This window comes from Solea senegalensis, unplaced genomic scaffold (genome assembly GCF_019176455.1).
Source record: "Solea senegalensis isolate Sse05_10M unplaced genomic scaffold, IFAPA_SoseM_1 scf7180000013226, whole genome shotgun sequence".
In the NCBI taxonomy this organism is placed as follows: Eukaryota; Metazoa; Chordata; class Actinopteri; order Pleuronectiformes; family Soleidae; genus Solea; species Solea senegalensis.
The window spans coordinates 1-19149 of NW_025320780.1; the positions used below are offsets into that span (position 1 = coordinate 1).

Consider the following 19149-nt stretch of genomic DNA (forward strand, 5'->3'; position numbering starts at 1 on the left):
TGGGCTGAGAGCCATCAGATGGCCATCAGATGGCTGCAAAGTTCAAATGTCCATCTGAAGATATATGTGAACCATTTTCAATAGGCTTTATTTGATATATTTTCAAAGCATTCAATTTCTTATATAATTTCATAATAAAGATCTTAACTTTTTATCAAAGCTTAACATGTTCTACAAACTGACTTTAAAAAATCCTAATATTATAATAGTTGAATGGGAGCCTGTGGAAGGGTGGGTGAATTGGGTGAAACCATGTATGTATCTCATGTGAGATTATATTCAGAAGATGTTGATTTTGAGTCAAAGCAAATATTTAACATTTTGTAAATACTCATCCTAACTTATATGTTGGCTAGGGGTCACGCTAGCTGTCAATCACTTTGACAAACAGGGTTGTAAAGATTTGTCATAGTCTATTTTTATCAGTCATATTAATTTTAAGGATAATGAAACATTTTATACAGCCCCATTTGATAAAACACAGAACTCTTCAAAACACCAACAGGGTCATATTTAATTGTACAGGATTACAGCTGCCGACATTGGTGGCCTAAAAGTGGTTATTGAAGGTGTTTGTATGTGTGAATTATGTCTCCATTTCAGATATTCCCTTGTGATTGAAGTAAATCTACCAGTGGTGGAGAATTCTCGGTTAATGCGGCCCCGGATTTTGGCTGAAAAGAACCATTTCTGCACAGTAAATGTCAAGCTCCAGCCAGCAGCTGGTTAGCATACTGTAGCTTTGTTCAAATAAATGTGGGAAAACTGTTTGCCTAGCACCGTAACTTTCATGAGTCTCCACTGGTTGCCTAGTAACTGCTTTTATATAGCAGATATAGTATGATAAGTAATCTGCTATGAAATAGTGTGTCTTTGTTTATTCACTTCATTCAATTCACTAACAAGATGTAACATAACCTGCACAGAACAAGCAAGGGAGAGCAAATTACGTGATCCCTGGGAAATGCAAATATCTTCTTCTGGCTTATCCAAATAAATTACAAAGACTGGCTTACGCAAGATCCGATTCCAAGGACAATCACTTGGCTAGTTGCAGACAGCTGCTAATCAATAAGAGTGCAAAAGCAACTCTTACAAATTGTCCATTGTCCAGCTTGCTTCTAGATTATTTATTTATTTACTGATACCTGTGGATGAATGGTTTGTTCTTGTGTTTGTATACTCCAAAAATCACTAAATATACATGTAAAAATATATACATAGATGTTTTAAAGTTAGTGTTTTTGTTGGATTAATGAGGTCAGAGCTGTTCTTTTTGTTGGCATAGTAATACTTGTCAAAGTAAGATGATCCTGTTGTAGAACTTTCTAGCAGGCAAAGCTATTTATCTTTCATTCTATTTATCTGTTTATTGTTGTAATTTGTATCAAGGACCGTTGCCTTTAAAGTGCCTTTAAGGTTAATTGTCAAAGCCATGTTTTGTTATATATTAACCTTCGTATGTGCCTTTGAAAATCTATCTATCATCAGAACCTGTACGACTTGTCGGTTTTACAACCTAACCAACTAACTCTAGTTAGTAACGAACAAACTACTAACTGTCTAATTAACAAACTGCTGTCTAACTAACAAACTGCTGTTTAACTGTGTATGTGGAATAAACCTTCAGAAAGACAGTCGAGTTGTACCCGCCATACTTGTTCTGGTTACCCTTTCCAGAAGGGAGTATTGGGCTGAAAGGATCAGCCAGTAAAAATCTGGACATCCTATTCTAAGGTCTCAAGAAATTATACCAATATCACACAATTTCTACCATTACCACTATCAGTCCAATATCGATAAGATGGATGTCATTGACATCCCAATCGACACATGACGGTGGTGGTCTCTCCTTTCAAAATTTTGCCTTTGCCTAGTTTATGGATCATATTGGATTTTATTCTTTTCTTTCAAGAAAAGTTGGTATGAAAACTGAAATGAATCAATATTGAATCGAATCGGAACCTTGTGAATCAGCTATAAGAACTATTTATTTTGCTTAAGAGCACTGCTGGAGCTGTGGTAGTGTTGGCGTGGTTGTTTGCCAAACAGTGAGTTTGAGCCAGGGTTATTACCAACTACAACAATGACAAAGAACACATGTTGTAGTTCTACATTGTGTGTTTGTAGAAAGAAATATGGTTCCTGCATTTGCACATAAAAAGTTTGTGGAACACCTTTTCCTGACACTGTAACACCCCCAGGGCAGGCACGCGGTGTTGTGAGTCTGATTCCTTGAATTTGTTTCGCTCAATTTAGTCACTTGCACCGTCACATGTTGCTCATGACTGTGAGCCCAGGGCGTTGTTTTAGCTTCTCAAAATTAGCTTTCCTGTGAGTCAGCATTGACAGCAATTGGAGTAGAACAAAGTAAGACAATACAAGGAGAGTGTGTTTATGTTGTTAGGAGGAAGAGAGGTGCTAAGACCTTCATATGCAAAGCTCAACGGTCATCACACAGTTTTCTTTTTTGTTTGTTAGTTACCTTCCTTACTGATTGCAGTTTGATTGAACAGCTTCTCTTTGATAGTATTGTTGGGCCTTTTAATGAGAATTAACATTAAATCTTGAATATATATATATATAGTCTGAGGACATTTTATACTGATTTTGGTGATGGTCTGACATTTACTCTCACTTCACCATGAGGTTAAGTGGTGTGGTTTTGAGTGAGACGCTCAAGCAGCTAGTGTTACCAGAAAATATTCCACAGAGGAAAATTGTTGATTATTGGATCATTACATTACATTACATGACATGTCATTTAGCAGACGCTTTTATCCAAACTTACAATGGAATTGAGTACAATCAGCCAGGGGTGAAGTCGACCCAAACATAATGCTGTGTTAGAAATGTCATGTGCAGCCACCCGTCACTCTATTTCTTGTCATATGACAAGCAGTGACCAGCACGTTAGCGGTCTGCTGGCCACAGAGCCACACAGGGATGTTACAGTCTGCCTTTAAAAATGTTATTTCTTAAAGGTTGGTTAGGTGTGTCATCATACATCCCAGAGGCCAAGGCCCTTTGTTTAAATCTTGGCTTACACAGCACCTCAGAAACTAGTGTAAACACACTAAGATTATCTGGCCCATATCTCCGCTTAAGACAGTTTACCCCAGTATCCGCTGTGTGACACACGCACATACTGGACATATATAGACAAACCCACCCCCAACAATAGCTACATCTCTGGTCCAAGGCCACGCCCTCATTCAGTAATATTGGTTGTGCAGGGTTTAGCAGATGGGGGAGGTCAGAGACAGCTGGCATTCTCCAGATGATTTGTGTTTGTACATGTGCTGCTTTTCAAAGAAAGAAATCTCCAGTGATGCTGCATAAAAGACTGCGTGTCAGCCTCAGCCAAAACATTTTCTACACCAACCTTTCAGGCTTTGCAAGATACTGTTATAGTACTGTAGATACTGTTCTATAGTTGCTATCTTTGCAAGATACTGTTATAGTACTGTAGATACTGTTCTATAGTTGCTATCTTTGCAAGATACTGTTATAGTACTGTAGATACTGTTCTATAGTTGCTATAAATCGAATGGCTTTGGTTTTTAATTGTCAGGATACTGTTACTTAACGCTAGATGTTGCACATGTATGCACAGATATATCCTAAGTCATAATTAGTGTAGGGAAGTTAGAACTTCCCTAACTATAACTAGAAATTCAGCAGTTTCCAATTATCTAAGCACAGCTTAAGTGACATGTCCTTGAAAGGGAAAATGACATTTTGTGTATTTATTTGAATGGAGCAACAATATAGGCTTCATTTTTATTGGTAAATCAGCTGATATTTTGATATTTTTAACAGTAAGTGGCCTATACTGTTCATATTGACTTGGAGACATGTGGATGCACCACTAGACCAACTCCTCTGCACCCAGCTGACCATTGTCAGAAATGAATCTGCCTCAGTTCTGACAATCAGCACATTTACATTACGTTAGAAAAATACAAATTATTGTGTTAGTCTGACTTAAGTAGGACTTTAGTAATACACATAAAGGTGTTAGTCTGACTAAAATTGTACTAAATTGAATTACTGAAAGTCTTGATGAACACACTCGGATAACACAAAAGAGAGTCAAATTACTATTGCATGTACACCATCAGCTGGAGTTAGAAATCCAGAAATAGACAGATAATAGATTTTAAGGTCTGCCAGCAAAACTTATTTAGTATTTTTAAGTTAATGGATAGTCGGAAGTCCCATGGTGCTCACCATTCTAACAACTAGATGCAAACTAAACTAGAAATCACCTTATACTAACAAGCTGAAAGGGGGCATATTGCCACCTGGTGTAGTGGAGGTGGAGACACTTCAGTCACTGAATCAATTACTCATAAGGGCTTGCATACTGGAATAAGGACCGTTGTCCAGTTAAATGTGTATGGAAAAGTTCTGACTGAGGTTTACTACATGTGTCTCTCTTTAACCAAAAGGTCAGAAACAAACACACCTTTAACAAGTAGCCTATGTTCCTATACTTGAAGCTGAAAAACACTTACTCAGGCATTCTCCCAACATGCTGCACATGCACCCTCCGAAGGTGACAGGAAATCGTTTGTTATGAAGCTAAATTTAGCACTGTGGTTGCATTCCATTGTTGATACTTGTTTGTGGCACTACCCAGAACTAATTCTCTCTCTCTCTCTCTTTTGTCAACACCAGGTATTAAATGAAGAGTGTGATCAGAACTGGTACAAGGCAGAGCATAATGGAAAAGATGGCTTCATTCCCAAGAATTACATAGAGATGAAAGCCCATCCGTAAGTATTATGAACACGGGTTCCTATATTCAGTATTTGTGAAAGTGCAGGACTGAAAGCTTTTTTGCAAGATGTTCTGCCATGTATTACCAATTTTCTATAATGAAGGGAAACAAAAAGATATTTTTGTATTTTTTTTGAACGGGTTCGTTTTCACTGAAAGCCTTGTTGACTTTGCTATGTATACTCAATAAATCCTGGGATTGACTGATCACAGAAGCTGTTGGATCCTTCATTGCTCAGAAATGGAAGGACAAATTGGTCATGCAGAGTTTGAAGGTTTCCAGAAGAACCAGTCCAGCTGACGTAATCAGTCTTAAATTACAGCACCGAGTTTATTTAGTGACCGATGACATGCGACTTTTGTTATTTTAACTAGGATGCCCAGAATAAGCTTCTCAACAGACATTGCATCTGAACGTTTTCTACTTTGTGAACCGTGCGTCTTTCCAACATCAGTCACTCACTACTGCCCTTAAATATAATTTCACTTTCACTAGCTTATGCAAAAGGATGCTGCACTACAGAATATCAACACCATAACAGTATTGTACTGTATCGAAAAAAAGTATCCCTCTGGAGGCAAAAGTAATATTGAGGCTAGTAAGGTGAGGTGGCTACAAACAGGTTGGAGTATGACTGAAAACAATAAGTGCCCACAGTGCATTACCGTTAACACACACAAATCAATCAGCTCTGATAGTATTGTTTGACAGAGCCTGTTGATACTCGGACACAGCATACACATAATGTTATATAATTTCTGTTCATGAAGACCAAACTGAGGCAGAGTAGTAACATCACCAACAACTAAAATCACCAATTCCAGCTCTTAAAACACTAGGTTAGTTGTTATTGGCTCCTAAATACAAATACAGATAGTACACACAGCTCTAGTAGTGAATGCAAGTGGAAAAGTTATACTCATACATGTTATACAATATATCACTTTATCACTTTTCTGCAACTCATGGTTTCTCTTTGCTATAAAAACAAATCAATTTCTCAACTCAAGCTAAACTGCTTTCTACCACTGTCCCATTCACAATTACATTTGACTGTATGCAGTACCTTGTGTGTGTGTTTTAAACCACTTTAGACAACGCCTTGCAGAACCCTCAGAGAACATTACCTCTGGACCTGTGCTCAGTGCCAGATTAGCTCTCTCTCTATTAATGTGCTTGAGGCCTCCTGCTCTTAATTGAATATTGACCCTGACTGCATCATTGCAGTGGAGCTATCAGATGTGGGGGTTTTTTTTTACGGGGGAGAGGGGGGGTCTTTGTACTCTGCCATTTTTAGCTTTTCGACTGCTGTTGTGGTGATTTTGTTTTTGTTTTTTTCATGTCCTTAGTACTAATGTGGCAATAACACTCAAGTGTTTTGGTTATGTGGAATCGATATTCACCTAGGCTTCATGGAACTCTCATAGGTTCTCTGGAGTGTAACAGCTTTTATACATCCTTTTCTCAGCACATGCACATTGAGTGCAGTTTTTTCTTTAGATGAATGTACATACAGAAGAGTATTGCTTACACTTTGATACACTCAACCACCTGGCTCTCATCAGACTCAGTGAGGGATTTGTGTTTGCTTTTATCACTTGGCTGTCTCACGTAGAAGGTGAGAGTCACCATTTAAATTGATTGTTTCTTTAATACCACTTTCTCATTAAGGATATGGGATTAATTTTCCTGCCTCACTCATTGCACCCATGATGTAGGGCAGGAATGGCTGTGCCATGTAGCAGGTTGTGCATAGGCAGGAGTTGAAATTACTCCATGAGATAACAAAAGACCTGTTAAAGGACTTTATTTACAGGTGTAATAATTACCTGACACAAATTGGTTTTTAAGTAAAAGATAAAAATAGATCAATTGAAAGCTGATCTTTTAATGTTAAGAATCAGTTTAATAATGCTGCTGTCTTGAAACTCTCATGGAAGACATGGAAGTTCTGAAATAATTAATCATTCTAAAATGGAAAGGACAAATAGGATTCTCTGGGCTGATGTGTTAATAAGCAGTGATATATTTTAATTTGTTATTATAAATCTCCAGAAGAAAATTTCTTCCCTGAATCCTATCTCGGCCCATTTATTGAATCATTCTTTAAGGAGATATGCTCACCCCAGCTTTCTTCATATGCTTGGTTGTTATGCATTTACTCTCCATTGCAGCACTGTGCCATGTTTAAGGTTTTGAAACACATATGCATAGCTAAAATAACACTTATTAAAACTAACGTAGCAACTGATTCTAAGTATATAAAAACGTTCCGTTTTGGATTGAAAAAAATAACAACTATTGAGCAGGACTGCTGATGCAAAGTGTCTGCTTTTCATGAGACTTCCTCAATTGCCCGTTTTGCAGTCAAATAGCATGCAGGTTATATTCCCACCAAGGCCACATCCATTTCAGTGCTCAGTGATGGTGTCTAATGTCTCACAGTGCCTTTCCTGGTGGACTCGGTTTGAAAGCTACTTGCTGGTTTTGAATAAATGATCCTCTTGTCAGCCCACCTTTCAATATGCTGTGAGTCAGAGTTGTGATGTGTAGGTTTGAAGGCAATTTTTACTTAAACTGCCCAGAACAGAAATTTACTAGAATCACTGTTGATGGGGCAATGGTGTGGTGGGAGGAGATTGCCCTATTCACCCATATATTGTGAAAATTAAGTGTTACCCAAACACACTAGGCCCCCCCCCACAACCCATTAGACAGACACACAGCTGTGCTGTACAGCAGGACACAAGGACACAGTACAGCCTGACTCCAAGTCCTTTCTGTTTGTACACAGAAACTTTCCTCTGAACCAACAGCAACAAACTGAACTGTGTCTGTGTGACCGCTGAATGAGAGTGATACAGCAGTATGAAAGCTTTTAGTGTTTCACCTGCGTGCGTGCATGTATGTATGTATGTATGTGTGTGATGGCTCTGTTTCCTCTCCTCCATTACTTGTTCTGTTATCACTTTGATCAAAGGGGGAAAACAGACTCTGTGTGCAGGTTTGCTGTGTTGCCAGACAGATACTAAACGGATTACGGATTTGCCCTTTTATTATTGATTATTCATTTTATAAATGTGTAAAGGAGCCAAGATGTCATCTTTTGGCTAACTGCAACTTTTTATTTTTAATTATTTACACAAGTAAAGAGCTTTCACTGGTTTTGCCTCCCATTTGTCTCCTTCTGACTGTCTTTATCAGAACTTTTTCACTCTAAACTACAAGAAGCATACGCAGATAAAAATATGTGTGCCATTAAAGGTCATAAGTTATGAAACACTGATGCTCTTAAGTTCACATTAGTAGAGGTATAAAAAGAGAATATATTTTGCCACTATTAATAGATAGACATTTTCTACTTCCTTGTATATGGAGGGCAGCGCAACTTCTCGGGACTGTCCCAAACTTTTTCCTGACTCTGGTGTATACATGATCCTAAAGTCTAGCGTAAATGCTGAATTACATTTACTCTAGAGCATATTTTAACTCATTAAATATTAAATTGAGAAGTGCCAGGAAGTGTAAGATGTGATGGGTGTGATGTTTACACTTTGTGCATTTTTGTTTTCTTTCAAATGCCCACAGACCTTCACTTTGACGTAGCTGCTCATATCTGTGAGTGTATGTGGTTGTGGTGTTAGCTGTAACATAATTAGAACCGCAGTCTATTTTACTTATTTATATAGCTTTTCTTAAGTGTGACAAAGGATTTTCTCTGGTGGGAGCATCACCATCTACAATAATGTGATACCGATGCTGTAGACTCTATAGATCAGCTCGTAATTCATGTTTTAGTATTGCACATGATACCTTTTTTATTGTGGGGAAAAAAGGATAATTTTGACTGAAATCAATGTCTAACTTCTTAAATGACTTTAGAAGTGGAATTTCTAATATTAAAAGACTGGTTGAATGACCTATGTTCTCTCACACACCTGTACTTGTTGTGTTCGTCCTGTAGGTGGTTCTTCGGGAAGATTCCCCGGGCCAAAGCAGAGGAGATGCTAAACAAACAGCGGCACGATGGGGCCTTCCTCATCAGAGAGAGTGAGAGTGCGCCTGGAGATTTCTCCCTCTCTGTGAAGTAAGCAGCTCCCAATATCGCACTTAAATTTTCTATAAGTTCAGTTCACATCGCACTTAACACAACACAGTTTCCTCATATCTGATCTGGTTAATATGTTTCCATACTTGGTGCGATTGACTCATAAGCATAACCACTTCCTTGTTTTTGGGAAGTCTCAGTGCTGCTGTAACACTCGCTTGTTTCATTTCCTCTTATTTGTGCTTCCATTCTGATTTACAGTTTGCAGCAGATTTCATGTGAAGTTGTCGTTAAGAAATGGATCACAGTTATTGTCTGGCCCATCCTGATTACTCTTGTGAGCAGTGTTAATGTCGTTAACAAAAACTGCGATGTTTCAGAAGACAAAATTCTTTGTAAACCACACAGAGACAAACTCAAAGGGAAAAGTCTTCCAGGAATCCAAAGACTCAGTAAAGACACACGCTAATGCTATTTTATCAGCTTGTTGAGTTGTTGCTAAATTTAAAATGTAGTTCAAACTGAAACAAACCACCAACCGCTGATAATTATGGATTTTTAAACCTGTTGAAGATAATAACTCAAAGTGTAATGTTTCATTGTCTTCAAATTGGAGCAAACATGTCATTAAGAAAAATTGTGTTTGAAAGACAAATAAAAATGTTTCATATCAAAACAGTTATATTTTTGTTCAAACCTTAATACCATTTATTGTAATAGATAGGATAATAGAAAAAATTTAAATAATACAAACAAGTCGACTAAATCTACTGTAGATTTTAGTTACATAAAATATGATGATATTTAGTCAACTAAAACATCTCAGATGACTTTGTATATGACTAATACTTAATGGTATTTTTGTCTTAAGACTATAACTAAATTAGAATTTGCTGAAAAATTGAACACTGCTTGTGAGTCGTGTGTTACCGGCACAACTGAGTCATTTGACAAACATTTTTGATAAGAGCAGTCGATGTGTGACTATTACATGCACAGCCTTCCAAACAACTGTGAAATAGTGTTTTTTGAATACTGCTGAAAATACCACCGCTTATAGTTTCCTTTCCATGACCTTCTGCAGGTTTGGAAATGACGTCCAGCACTTCAAGGTTCTTCGTGATGGGGCTGGAAAGTATTTCCTATGGGTGGTGAAGTTTAACTCACTCAACGAGCTGGTGGAATACCACCGCACCTCCTCGGTCTCTCGCAATCAGCAGATCTTTCTGAGAGAAATAGAGCAGGTCCACCAGGTAAGATGTGTTTATTTATCTGTTCTATGTTTGTGGACATAGAAATAGAAGGGTCAGCTTTAGTGTGTAGAGATGAACACATGCTTATTTTCCTTCATCTCCGGTCTACCCCATTAGTGGTGAAGTGAAGTTCTTATTGCAGCAGAAACAGAAAGCGTGATGGTTGACAGCCTTACCACGGCACAGATACCGTCGACACCACACAAATGCATCGTGCTGTTTGTAGAAAAGTAGACAAATTAAGTGCACTATGGTTTCTGGCCATTTGTCTCATTTTAAACTGAATATAATGGACAAATGCTGCCACAAAAGATTCTTTGCTTTTCTCTCAACACTTTTTTTTAATTGATTTTTCAACTATAAACATACACTCAAACCCCCCACAACAGTATGTAGCTATATACACACATTTGACTATTTTACAATTATTGATAGCAGATTTAAGTTAAATAATGATTATTTTGGTATTTAATATAATCTGTTTAATCTGATTTTTTTTTTTTCATTTTCAAGGCTGTGTATTGTAGTATCAGGTCTGGCCTAATGTCAGTGAAAACATTTAACTGATTATCTTATCTTAACAGCTGAATTATTTACTCTCCAGCAAAAAAGAATAACTAACTAATGGCTGGTGGTGGAATGTAAGGGGGAAAGCCTGTCCCCTATAAGGAGGTTACACTGGGGGCACTTGAAGCGTACCGTATGCTACAGTTGTTTTTATCATCAGCTTCAGCCACTGAGAAAAAAATGTGACAGCATGTTTGCTTCTAGTCACTCGTCCATTTTCACTACTTTTTGTCACAGAGCAGAGAAAAATTACTTGTATGTTTTCAAATTCTGATAATTCAGTACTCATGCTTGTATCGACATGAAATGCTCACATTCAATCAGTCTTTTCCAGTCATTTCTTGCCTCTCTCCATTAGCCATTCATATGTTCTGCTTCATGACGTGATACTGCCCCCAGCACTTCCTGTACTGTACTGCAGTTACAAATGAACATGTGGTTTTATTCAGTTAATGACAATACAAATTTCTAGGAATGGGCATTCTTACACTATTCGAAAGTCTTATCTAATTAGTCGAAGAATCGTCAAAAAATCAGGCCAAGGCAACACTCTGTGAAAAGCAGGGAAATCTATTTCAATTTAATAATCATGGCCCATTCCTACAAATGTCCAAATGTTTCAATTATGCTCAGTCTTGTTTTCATCAACCTGTCCTGCCTTCTCTTCCCGTTTGTGTGCACAGCATCCCACATATGTGCAGGCACTCTTCGACTTCGACCCCCAGGAGGAGGGAGAGCTGGGTTTCCGACGCGGCGACTTCATCCAAGTCCTGGACAACTCTGACCCTAACTGGTGGAAAGGAGGCTGCCACGGCCAAACGGGCATGTTCCCCCGTAACTACGTCACCCCTGTCAATCGGAACATGTAAAACAGTCAGACCATGTAAACAAGAACAACAACCACAACACGGCAACCATCACCACCACCACCACCACCATCATCATCTTCATCATCATCTTTGATCTTCATCAGCCCCCACCTGACCCATTTAAGCCCCTCCCCATCCACCACTCTTGGCCATTCCACAGTAACAGGAGCAGACAGGAAGAACGCAAACAACTGAAAGAGAGATGAGACAGGGTAGGTGCTGTTGTAGGCGTCTCTGTGTGGGTGGCAGCTGAGCACAATCAACTTTAACTTGTGCTAAGAATGTTCACCACCCCAGTGATCGCCACGGTGACGATTCAACTGTCTTTGAGGGAAATCAGAATGCAGAGAAACTAAAGCGTAGTGCACCAACCATCAAGATAAATGATTCTACCACTCCCGCAGCTGCTTCTGTCTTCTCCTAAACTTCCTAACATTCTGCCTTTCTTTTTGTCTCCCTTCTTTTGCCGCATGTTGTTTTAATCTCCTAAATGAAATGCCTACCGATGAAATCCTAACTCTGTTTTAAAGAAAATGAAATTAAAAATATAAAAAAGAAATGGTTTTTAAAAAAAAAAAATGTACAAAGAAGAGAGGAAAGAAAAGATGCCATCTACAAGTACAGCAAGTTTCCATGTTTAAGTTCATTGGCATGTGAGCATTGTACATCAGCCACTGGCTGTATAAATAAATCAACTATAGAGAGAATCCATTTTTTAAGAATATATATTATATATTTGTATGTGTTTGTCTGTTTTACCTCTCATCAAATTGTTTTTTTTTTTCCTCCATTTGTAAATTATGTTCAATCCTTATGTTAGTCTGGATAAGACCTAGTAGCTCTAGAATGTGCTGAATTGTCAGTCAAGTTACCTTTTTTTTGTTTTTTCTGAATCTATCTGAGGGCTCTCAGATAAAACAGCATGCTATTCAAGAGTCATACAAGTTCCAGCAGGAAAAAGATTTTGCTTGTGTATAATAAGAAGAAATTAGGAGAAACCTGAGAAGAAACACTTCTTGTCACAAAGATAACATTGACCAGCAAGTAGAGCCACAAATGCTGCAAGAGCTGTTGTATTACAAAGCCCCTCGTAAAAGGTCGGACACCTTTTCAAAGCCTATGTATTTATTGCAGCCGTTTTACTTGGGCAGTGAATGTAGCTTACTGAGGCCATAGACATTACAATGAGGGAAGCAAGGTCAGAGAACTGAACTACACAAACCATGCAAGGGATTTTTAGGAAAAGACACGCCAAGTTGGCAATGTTGTCAATATTCACTTAAAAAGACAGACAGTTGTATGAGGACATGTACAGGTAGTTATCATGCATACTCGAACAGTCATTACATGCATGCATACGCAGACGTTCTCCTCCCCGCTACACCTGCACGTAGTACGGAGGCGGAGTCTGGATAATCACAGTGTGTAATAATCACCAGTGCAGATCTGCAGCTGGCACAACAGTCCAGAAATCTGAGAGAGCGTCTTTTATGCTTCAAGTTGAGAGATCAGCTTCAATGTTGTAAAAGATTTTTATTTTATTTTTTTCTCCTTCCTTTTCGTTCTTTGTCCATTGTGGCGTGTGGTCAAGCACTTTTTTTGTTTCTGATCCAGTGTGTGTGTTTGTTTACTGTGTTTGTGTTTTGTCGTTCTCTCTGGATAGTGCCTTTCTCTCTGGTATTTCAGTGTCTCCAACCTGCTACTTTGAGCCCCCTCCCTTAACGGGGTCTGCCAGTCCTGCAGTGAGAAACAGTGTACATAATCCAACCTGTCCCATCCAGCAATGACTCCACTCCTCCCTTACTCCTTCCCTCTTACATCTACCCACCTTCACCTTTGTCCTCACCAATGTGGAACTCTTCTTATTTAAATGTCTCTCGCCTTGTCTTACCTAATGATACGGTTTTGTTTTGCTCTTCTTTTTTTTTATTTGCATTTGTTTTTGTTTGTTTGTTTTTTGTTTTCAATTAATAAAATGCAATTATTAAAAAAGGAGAAAACATTTTTGGTGGTTTATATTTTTCAGCAGACACACCACACCTGTGTTTAATTGCCATCAGATTCTCCACAAGAGGGAGCTGCACAAACGTATTTACTGTTCGCTAATCGTGGCAGCTTGAGAAAAATTAAGTAACGGCACCACTGTTGTAGTTTAACTACTGGTAGCATTGAGGCCAAGGTAAGAATGTTCTAACCTCTTTATTTCATGAAATTACAACAAACTTGTTTACTAATAGTTGATATATGTATATAAAATGTGATAATTAGTTCAGGGCCAAGTTAGCAGTTCTTCAATATTAGCTAACTCTAATATCTAATATAATCTTGTTCTGGTATATACTCCCATTAAAACCGTTAATAAGTTGTTTTCAAATAACGTATTTTGCACTGAAAGTATAAAAATGTGACTGTTGGTGAACTCAAACTGTCTCATTTGGACAAGGACGGGCTAGCTCTTTTTTCTCTGTTTGTGCTAAGCTAACTGAGAGCTAGCACCTACAGACGTGAGAGTTGACTCAATCTTTTCTAGCTAATCTCAACCAAAAAACTACGCATGTCATAACTGTGATAACCTTTACAAACACAATTTTCTGACGTAAAATTATCATGACCAGAGGTGGAAATGTACTCGCAGTGCCCTGCGCAGAGCAGCGTCGCCTCGGCGTGTCCAACTGAAATTAACCGCTGCTGGCTTAAGTAAAAGTACCACTATTGTGATCAAATTTTACTGAAGTTCAAGTAAAGGTACTGGTCTAAAAATGTGCTCAAGTGAAGAAAGCTTGCAGATTGTTTGAGTAAACCTTTCTTGTGTTGTGCTAAATGGACAAGGGGACACACATCTCACATTAATTGTGTTTAGTTGAAGGCAAACATTAACAACTGAAAGTGCTGATAAAATAAAATATGTAAACACATAATGTATCAGTCAAAATGGGTCAACGGTCACTATTGTTTTAACTTTTTCCCTCAGGGACCTCAATTAACGCCAATTTGCCTGTCCTCACCGTAGTACTCAAGTACAGTACTTCCAAATAAACATACTTAAGTAAAAGTAAAATTACTTGAAAGAGTGCAAGTACAATAAACCTACTCTATTACAGTAACGCAAGTAAATGTAATTTATTACATTAGTTTTTTTAACACCAATTCTCTATAATGATTATTAGTAATGTATCTGAGGGATACAGAGATTGTTGTATTAAGAATACTTAAAGCAAGGTATATAATTACTGAATAACACAGTCAGTGAACACAACACGTACAGTATATCTAGTATTTTCTAAATCGACCCTGCACTGAAACTCCTAAGTGAAGGCAAGTTTTAATTTGTAAAAGTAAAGATGTTGTTTCTTTTTTCCAGACACTTTTGTGACTTTCTTTCATGTACAGAATATTGCCTCACATGTCAGTGCAGTATGATAATCTGCTTGCAGACTCGTGATGAATCATTCGTCTCTGAGTGGCAGACGAGCCTCATTTTCACCAGAACCACAGATTTCTTTTTTAATCTACAAAACATAGCAACATCTGCTGGAGAGGGACTTCCTCTATAGACACCAGAGAGGTGCAAATGAGCCGGTGAGTAATTTCAGTCAAAGGTGATTTACATAAAGTACTGTATGTGCAGCATTTAAGCATTTAAAATGGTTTCTGTATTATAACACTGGAGGGGCGTGGTTGCCAGATTGACATAAGACTAGCGTCACACTGTGGTCATGCACAAATGCACACATACATAACTGTCCCATTTTAGTTTTATAAATATTCAGTAACCGAGAGGTTAAAAGTTGAAATGCAGAGGTTATGAGACCACAATAACAAACAGAGCAAAACATGGACAGAGTTTGCAGCCTGCAAATGAAATTAGTTTTTTGAGTATACTGGCTATCACTTCAAACATGTTTCCACCTCAGGGTCATTTTGTGACTAAAGGTCTTTGCACACCAGACATGTGGCAGATATATGGGACGAAAGTGCGAATGATTGGATGTGGATTATGGCGCAACCCTCACATGCACGTCAAGGGCGATGTGAAGAAACCAATAAATTATGAAGACAAGGGTGGACTCTCTTCTGTCTCTACCTCACCTCACCCTTGTCCTTTCTCTCCCCTTCCTCTCCTCTGTCTCCCATTTTTCCTTTCACCCCAGTCGGTCGAGGCAGATGGTCGCACATCTTTGAGTCTGGTTTCTTCCTGTTAAAAGGGAGTATTTTTTTTCCCCCTCCACTGATGCCTATTGTTTGCTCATTGTGAGAATGTTTGGGTTGCTCATCTCTCTATAATATTGTATAGGTTTCTGCCTTGAGATAGTGTGTGTTGTGATTTGGCGCTATACTAATAAATTGAATTGAAATTGAATGGAATTGAGAAAAATCGCTGTCTGTCAGCAACCAGAGCAGACTTCACACGTCAGTAGCCGACTGTCATCAACAAGAATGGTTCTGATTGTGAATCTGGAAGCTCGGGAAAATCGACCACAATCCAAACAAATAACAGTCGCAATGTGTTTGATTTGATTGTATAAATGTACTAAAAATACTTCAAACATGTGAATGTTCGCACACAAAAAAACACGTCTGGTGTGCAAAGAACTACACACACCTGGACACATTTTTGTGTTTTTGGCTTTTCATTTATAGAATATCTTATCAATTTTTTGCATGTATTTTTAGTCTACTGTAAACAACAGTTAACTAAAATACTCACACTAACACAAAAATGTGCTCATTGAAACCCATTCAGATCACTATTTTTGATGTGATGACAAAAATCTTTTTTGATATGTATGGTAAGGAGTGGACTGGTTCAAAACGTTTTTTTTTTTTTAAATATATAAAAAAATTGTGCTAGTGTGACCGTATTTTTACATTGCACAAAAAAATGCATATAAACAAATGTTTCTGCTAATTTTTCACATACGCCAGGCTGCAATAATCAGCCCAAAAATAATTCAGGTTGCATGAAGTTTATTGAAAATAATTCATATTGTGTTTTTCTAGGCCATAGAATGAAGGTGCATCATGACAAAAATGTGGGTGAAATATCTAATGTTAATATTTGAAGGATGGAATCAAAACTCAACAAAATTTTTATAGCTTCTTTATTTATGAACACATGTTGGTGTTCTAGGTGTAACTTTTTTGAAGGGTTAATCTAATAAATGTAATAAATGAACCTTTAAATGCCAGCTCAGAGCACCAGGTCATATTTCACTCTCAAACACAATCCAGAGCATCTTCCTCTGTGATGATGAGCATGTCTCAGTGGAGAGGAAAGTGATGATGGGTGAAGATTTATTGCAGTGGCAGCGTACGTGCAGCTGCGTTGCTGCACTCCGCTGCAGTGCAGTGAGATCTTTAACGTCACGTTAGTCGCGGTCTGCTGCGCCGTCTGCCCCACATTTTCAGCAGATCACTTCAGCTCTCCTCTCAGCCTTTAGTTGTCTCTCAGTGTAAGTTGCCTTTGTGACATCCTCTCTCTGTATTGACTGTGTTCCACTTCTGAGCACATTCCCTCTGCTCCAGTGCTTCTATTTATCCTCCGTGACGTGCAGCAGTTATGAAGCTCACAGTGTGACATTTGCGCTGCAGCCTCTGTCCACTGCCGTGCATCACAGGCTCTGCTTTAAAGTCTAAAACTATGTGAAACGATAAGTCTTTTATATTTGTGGAGGCTTTTCTAAAGTGTAAAGCCAAAGCACAAATTCTGCACCAGGTTTTTTTTTTATTTTTTTTTTTACCTCTTAAGCTTAACCAGGCTTTTTGCCATATGGTGCTGCCACAGAAGTGGACATCAGTCGTGTCAGCAGCATTGAAAGCCAGCAGCTCTGCACCCTGTTTGGATGTTTTAAGATGATTGGATTTACAAGTGAGGAGGACATTTTGTGCAGAGATGAGAAGATTATTGTTTGTGTGTGAACTAGTGACCTGTTTGTACCCCAGCATGATAGATAGATAGATAGATAGATAGATAGATACCAGAAGATGCATAGAACTAAAAGATTGATCTGACAGACTGATCTGTTGGTCTGTGGTAGAGGTGACGGCTATTTCTGTCACCTCTACGGTATCAACTATTTGACTATAACAGACATGTGTTCATGTTGAAAGGTTATACACTACAGGTTTAATATTGCTGTGTTATGGATTTAAAACATGGTGGAGACCTAATTATAATTTTGTTGTTTGCTGTTTATTGTCGCCTATTCTGTCTGACTCTGAGGATGAAAACAGCTGTGGGTGTTTGTACTGAGGACTGAACAAGTCTCCATGAATACATCAGACGCACTTTATTAAGTACAGGAGGAGACATGCTGTGTGGTCTTCGGCTGTCGTGGTTCGTCAAACTGAGTTAGCGTTTCCGTTCTATCATTTGAAAACAGTCCTCACTCAGAGATCCAGACTCAGACTCTTACAAATGTGGCACCACTCTGACGCCCTGACTCAGAGGCCTCAAAGCTGGACTCTGCGTGTTCTCACATCCACAAGTTTTAATGATCTCACCTGTGTGAGATCTGCCACTGCAGCACAAGTGTCACTGTGTGTAATATATGGAGTCATGAGCCCATGGAAACTATTTATTTATTTATTTATTTATTGACCTTTATTTAACCAGGTAAATCACATTGAGGCGTGCTCAAGTTAGGCAGCGTCACATAAAAACACAAAGTTACACAATTAAAACACAGAATAAAAACACTATGTGTCCAGAGTTTCACTGGCTGATCCTTTCAGCTCAATAGTCCCTTCTGGAAGGGGCAACCAGAACAAGTACGGCGGGCACAACTCGACTATCTTTCTGAAGGTTTATTCCACAAACACATCTGTCATTTTCCACTCAGTCTGCTGATCTATATGTGCAGAATGGACAAAAGCCCTTTTACCTATTTCGTGCGGACATGAGGAACAGAAAGTTACAGATAATCCTGGGAATGAAAAGAGAATCCACCAGTATTTCGCAGTGTAATCAGATCACAAGAGATCACCATAGCTTTTTTAAGAAAAAAAAGGAAAGAAAAAGAAATGCATTTCAGATTACAGCAGATGGGTTTCTTTCAAGGGCCTAAAATGTCTCCTCAGGTTTCCCATCCCATCCTATCACAACAATATAATCAGGCAGTTTAAAGTCTCTTTAAGGCCCCCTAGTGCTTGTACCATGTATAAGCATGTGTCTTTCTTTGTACAAGAGCCAAACTGTCACTGCTGCTGCCAAATACTTAACATTTAACAGTCATTTAAGTCTCAGTAAAGAGGAGACAGTGGCCACAGTTAACTATCTGACGTGAGTGAACAGTTAAACAGTAAAAAAACAAAACATCAGTCCAAGTCTATGTATGATCCATGGCTGACTTGTAGACTGTGTAATACTGCCACCTACTGGCTGGTGTCTGCAGTCTATTCTATTCTGCTGATGACAAAAATGTTTGTTTTTCTCATCTTTCTGGAGTTTTCTGTAGGTCTATGCTTATGTATTATTATCGTATTGTTAGTGATTATTTATGTGCTGCTGCGTGTTACAAACAGTAATATTTTAGTAGGAAAGTCCACGCAGTCCCATTTATGTCGCATATGTGAACACTGGGGGGCGCTCTCATTGTTTTTAAGGCACTGTATTGACACGCTTGC

The 19149-nt window shown here is 38.4% G+C and overlaps 1 protein-coding gene across 1 annotated transcript; it reads left to right on the forward strand.

The window, feature by feature from the left end:
• The first annotated feature begins 4566 nt into the window (after positions 1 to 4566).
• LOC122760214 (growth factor receptor-bound protein 2-like) lies at positions 4567 to 12867 on the forward strand. Its single transcript, XM_044015308.1, has 4 exons — positions 4567 to 4781; positions 8751 to 8873; positions 9919 to 10087; positions 11338 to 12867. Exons 1-4 carry the CDS (start codon positions 4582 to 4584, stop codon positions 11521 to 11523), a joined length of 678 nt encoding a protein of 225 aa, XP_043871243.1. The 5' UTR covers positions 4567 to 4581; the 3' UTR covers positions 11524 to 12867.
• Positions 12868 to 19149: the final 6282 nt, after the last annotated feature.

Bases quoted from the DNA above. Each gene is read 5' to 3' on its own strand.
- LOC122760214 (XM_044015308.1), top strand. From the start codon at position 4,582: ATGAAGCTAAATTTAGCACTGTGGTTGCATTCCATTGTTGATACTTGT. The intron at 4,782-8,750 runs GTAAGTATTATG...TTCGTCCTGTAG, and splicing joins ATAGAGATGAAAGCCCATCC to GTGGTTCTTCGGGAAGATTC. The intron at 8,874-9,918 runs GTAAGCAGCTCC...GACCTTCTGCAG, and splicing joins GATTTCTCCCTCTCTGTGAA to GTTTGGAAATGACGTCCAGC.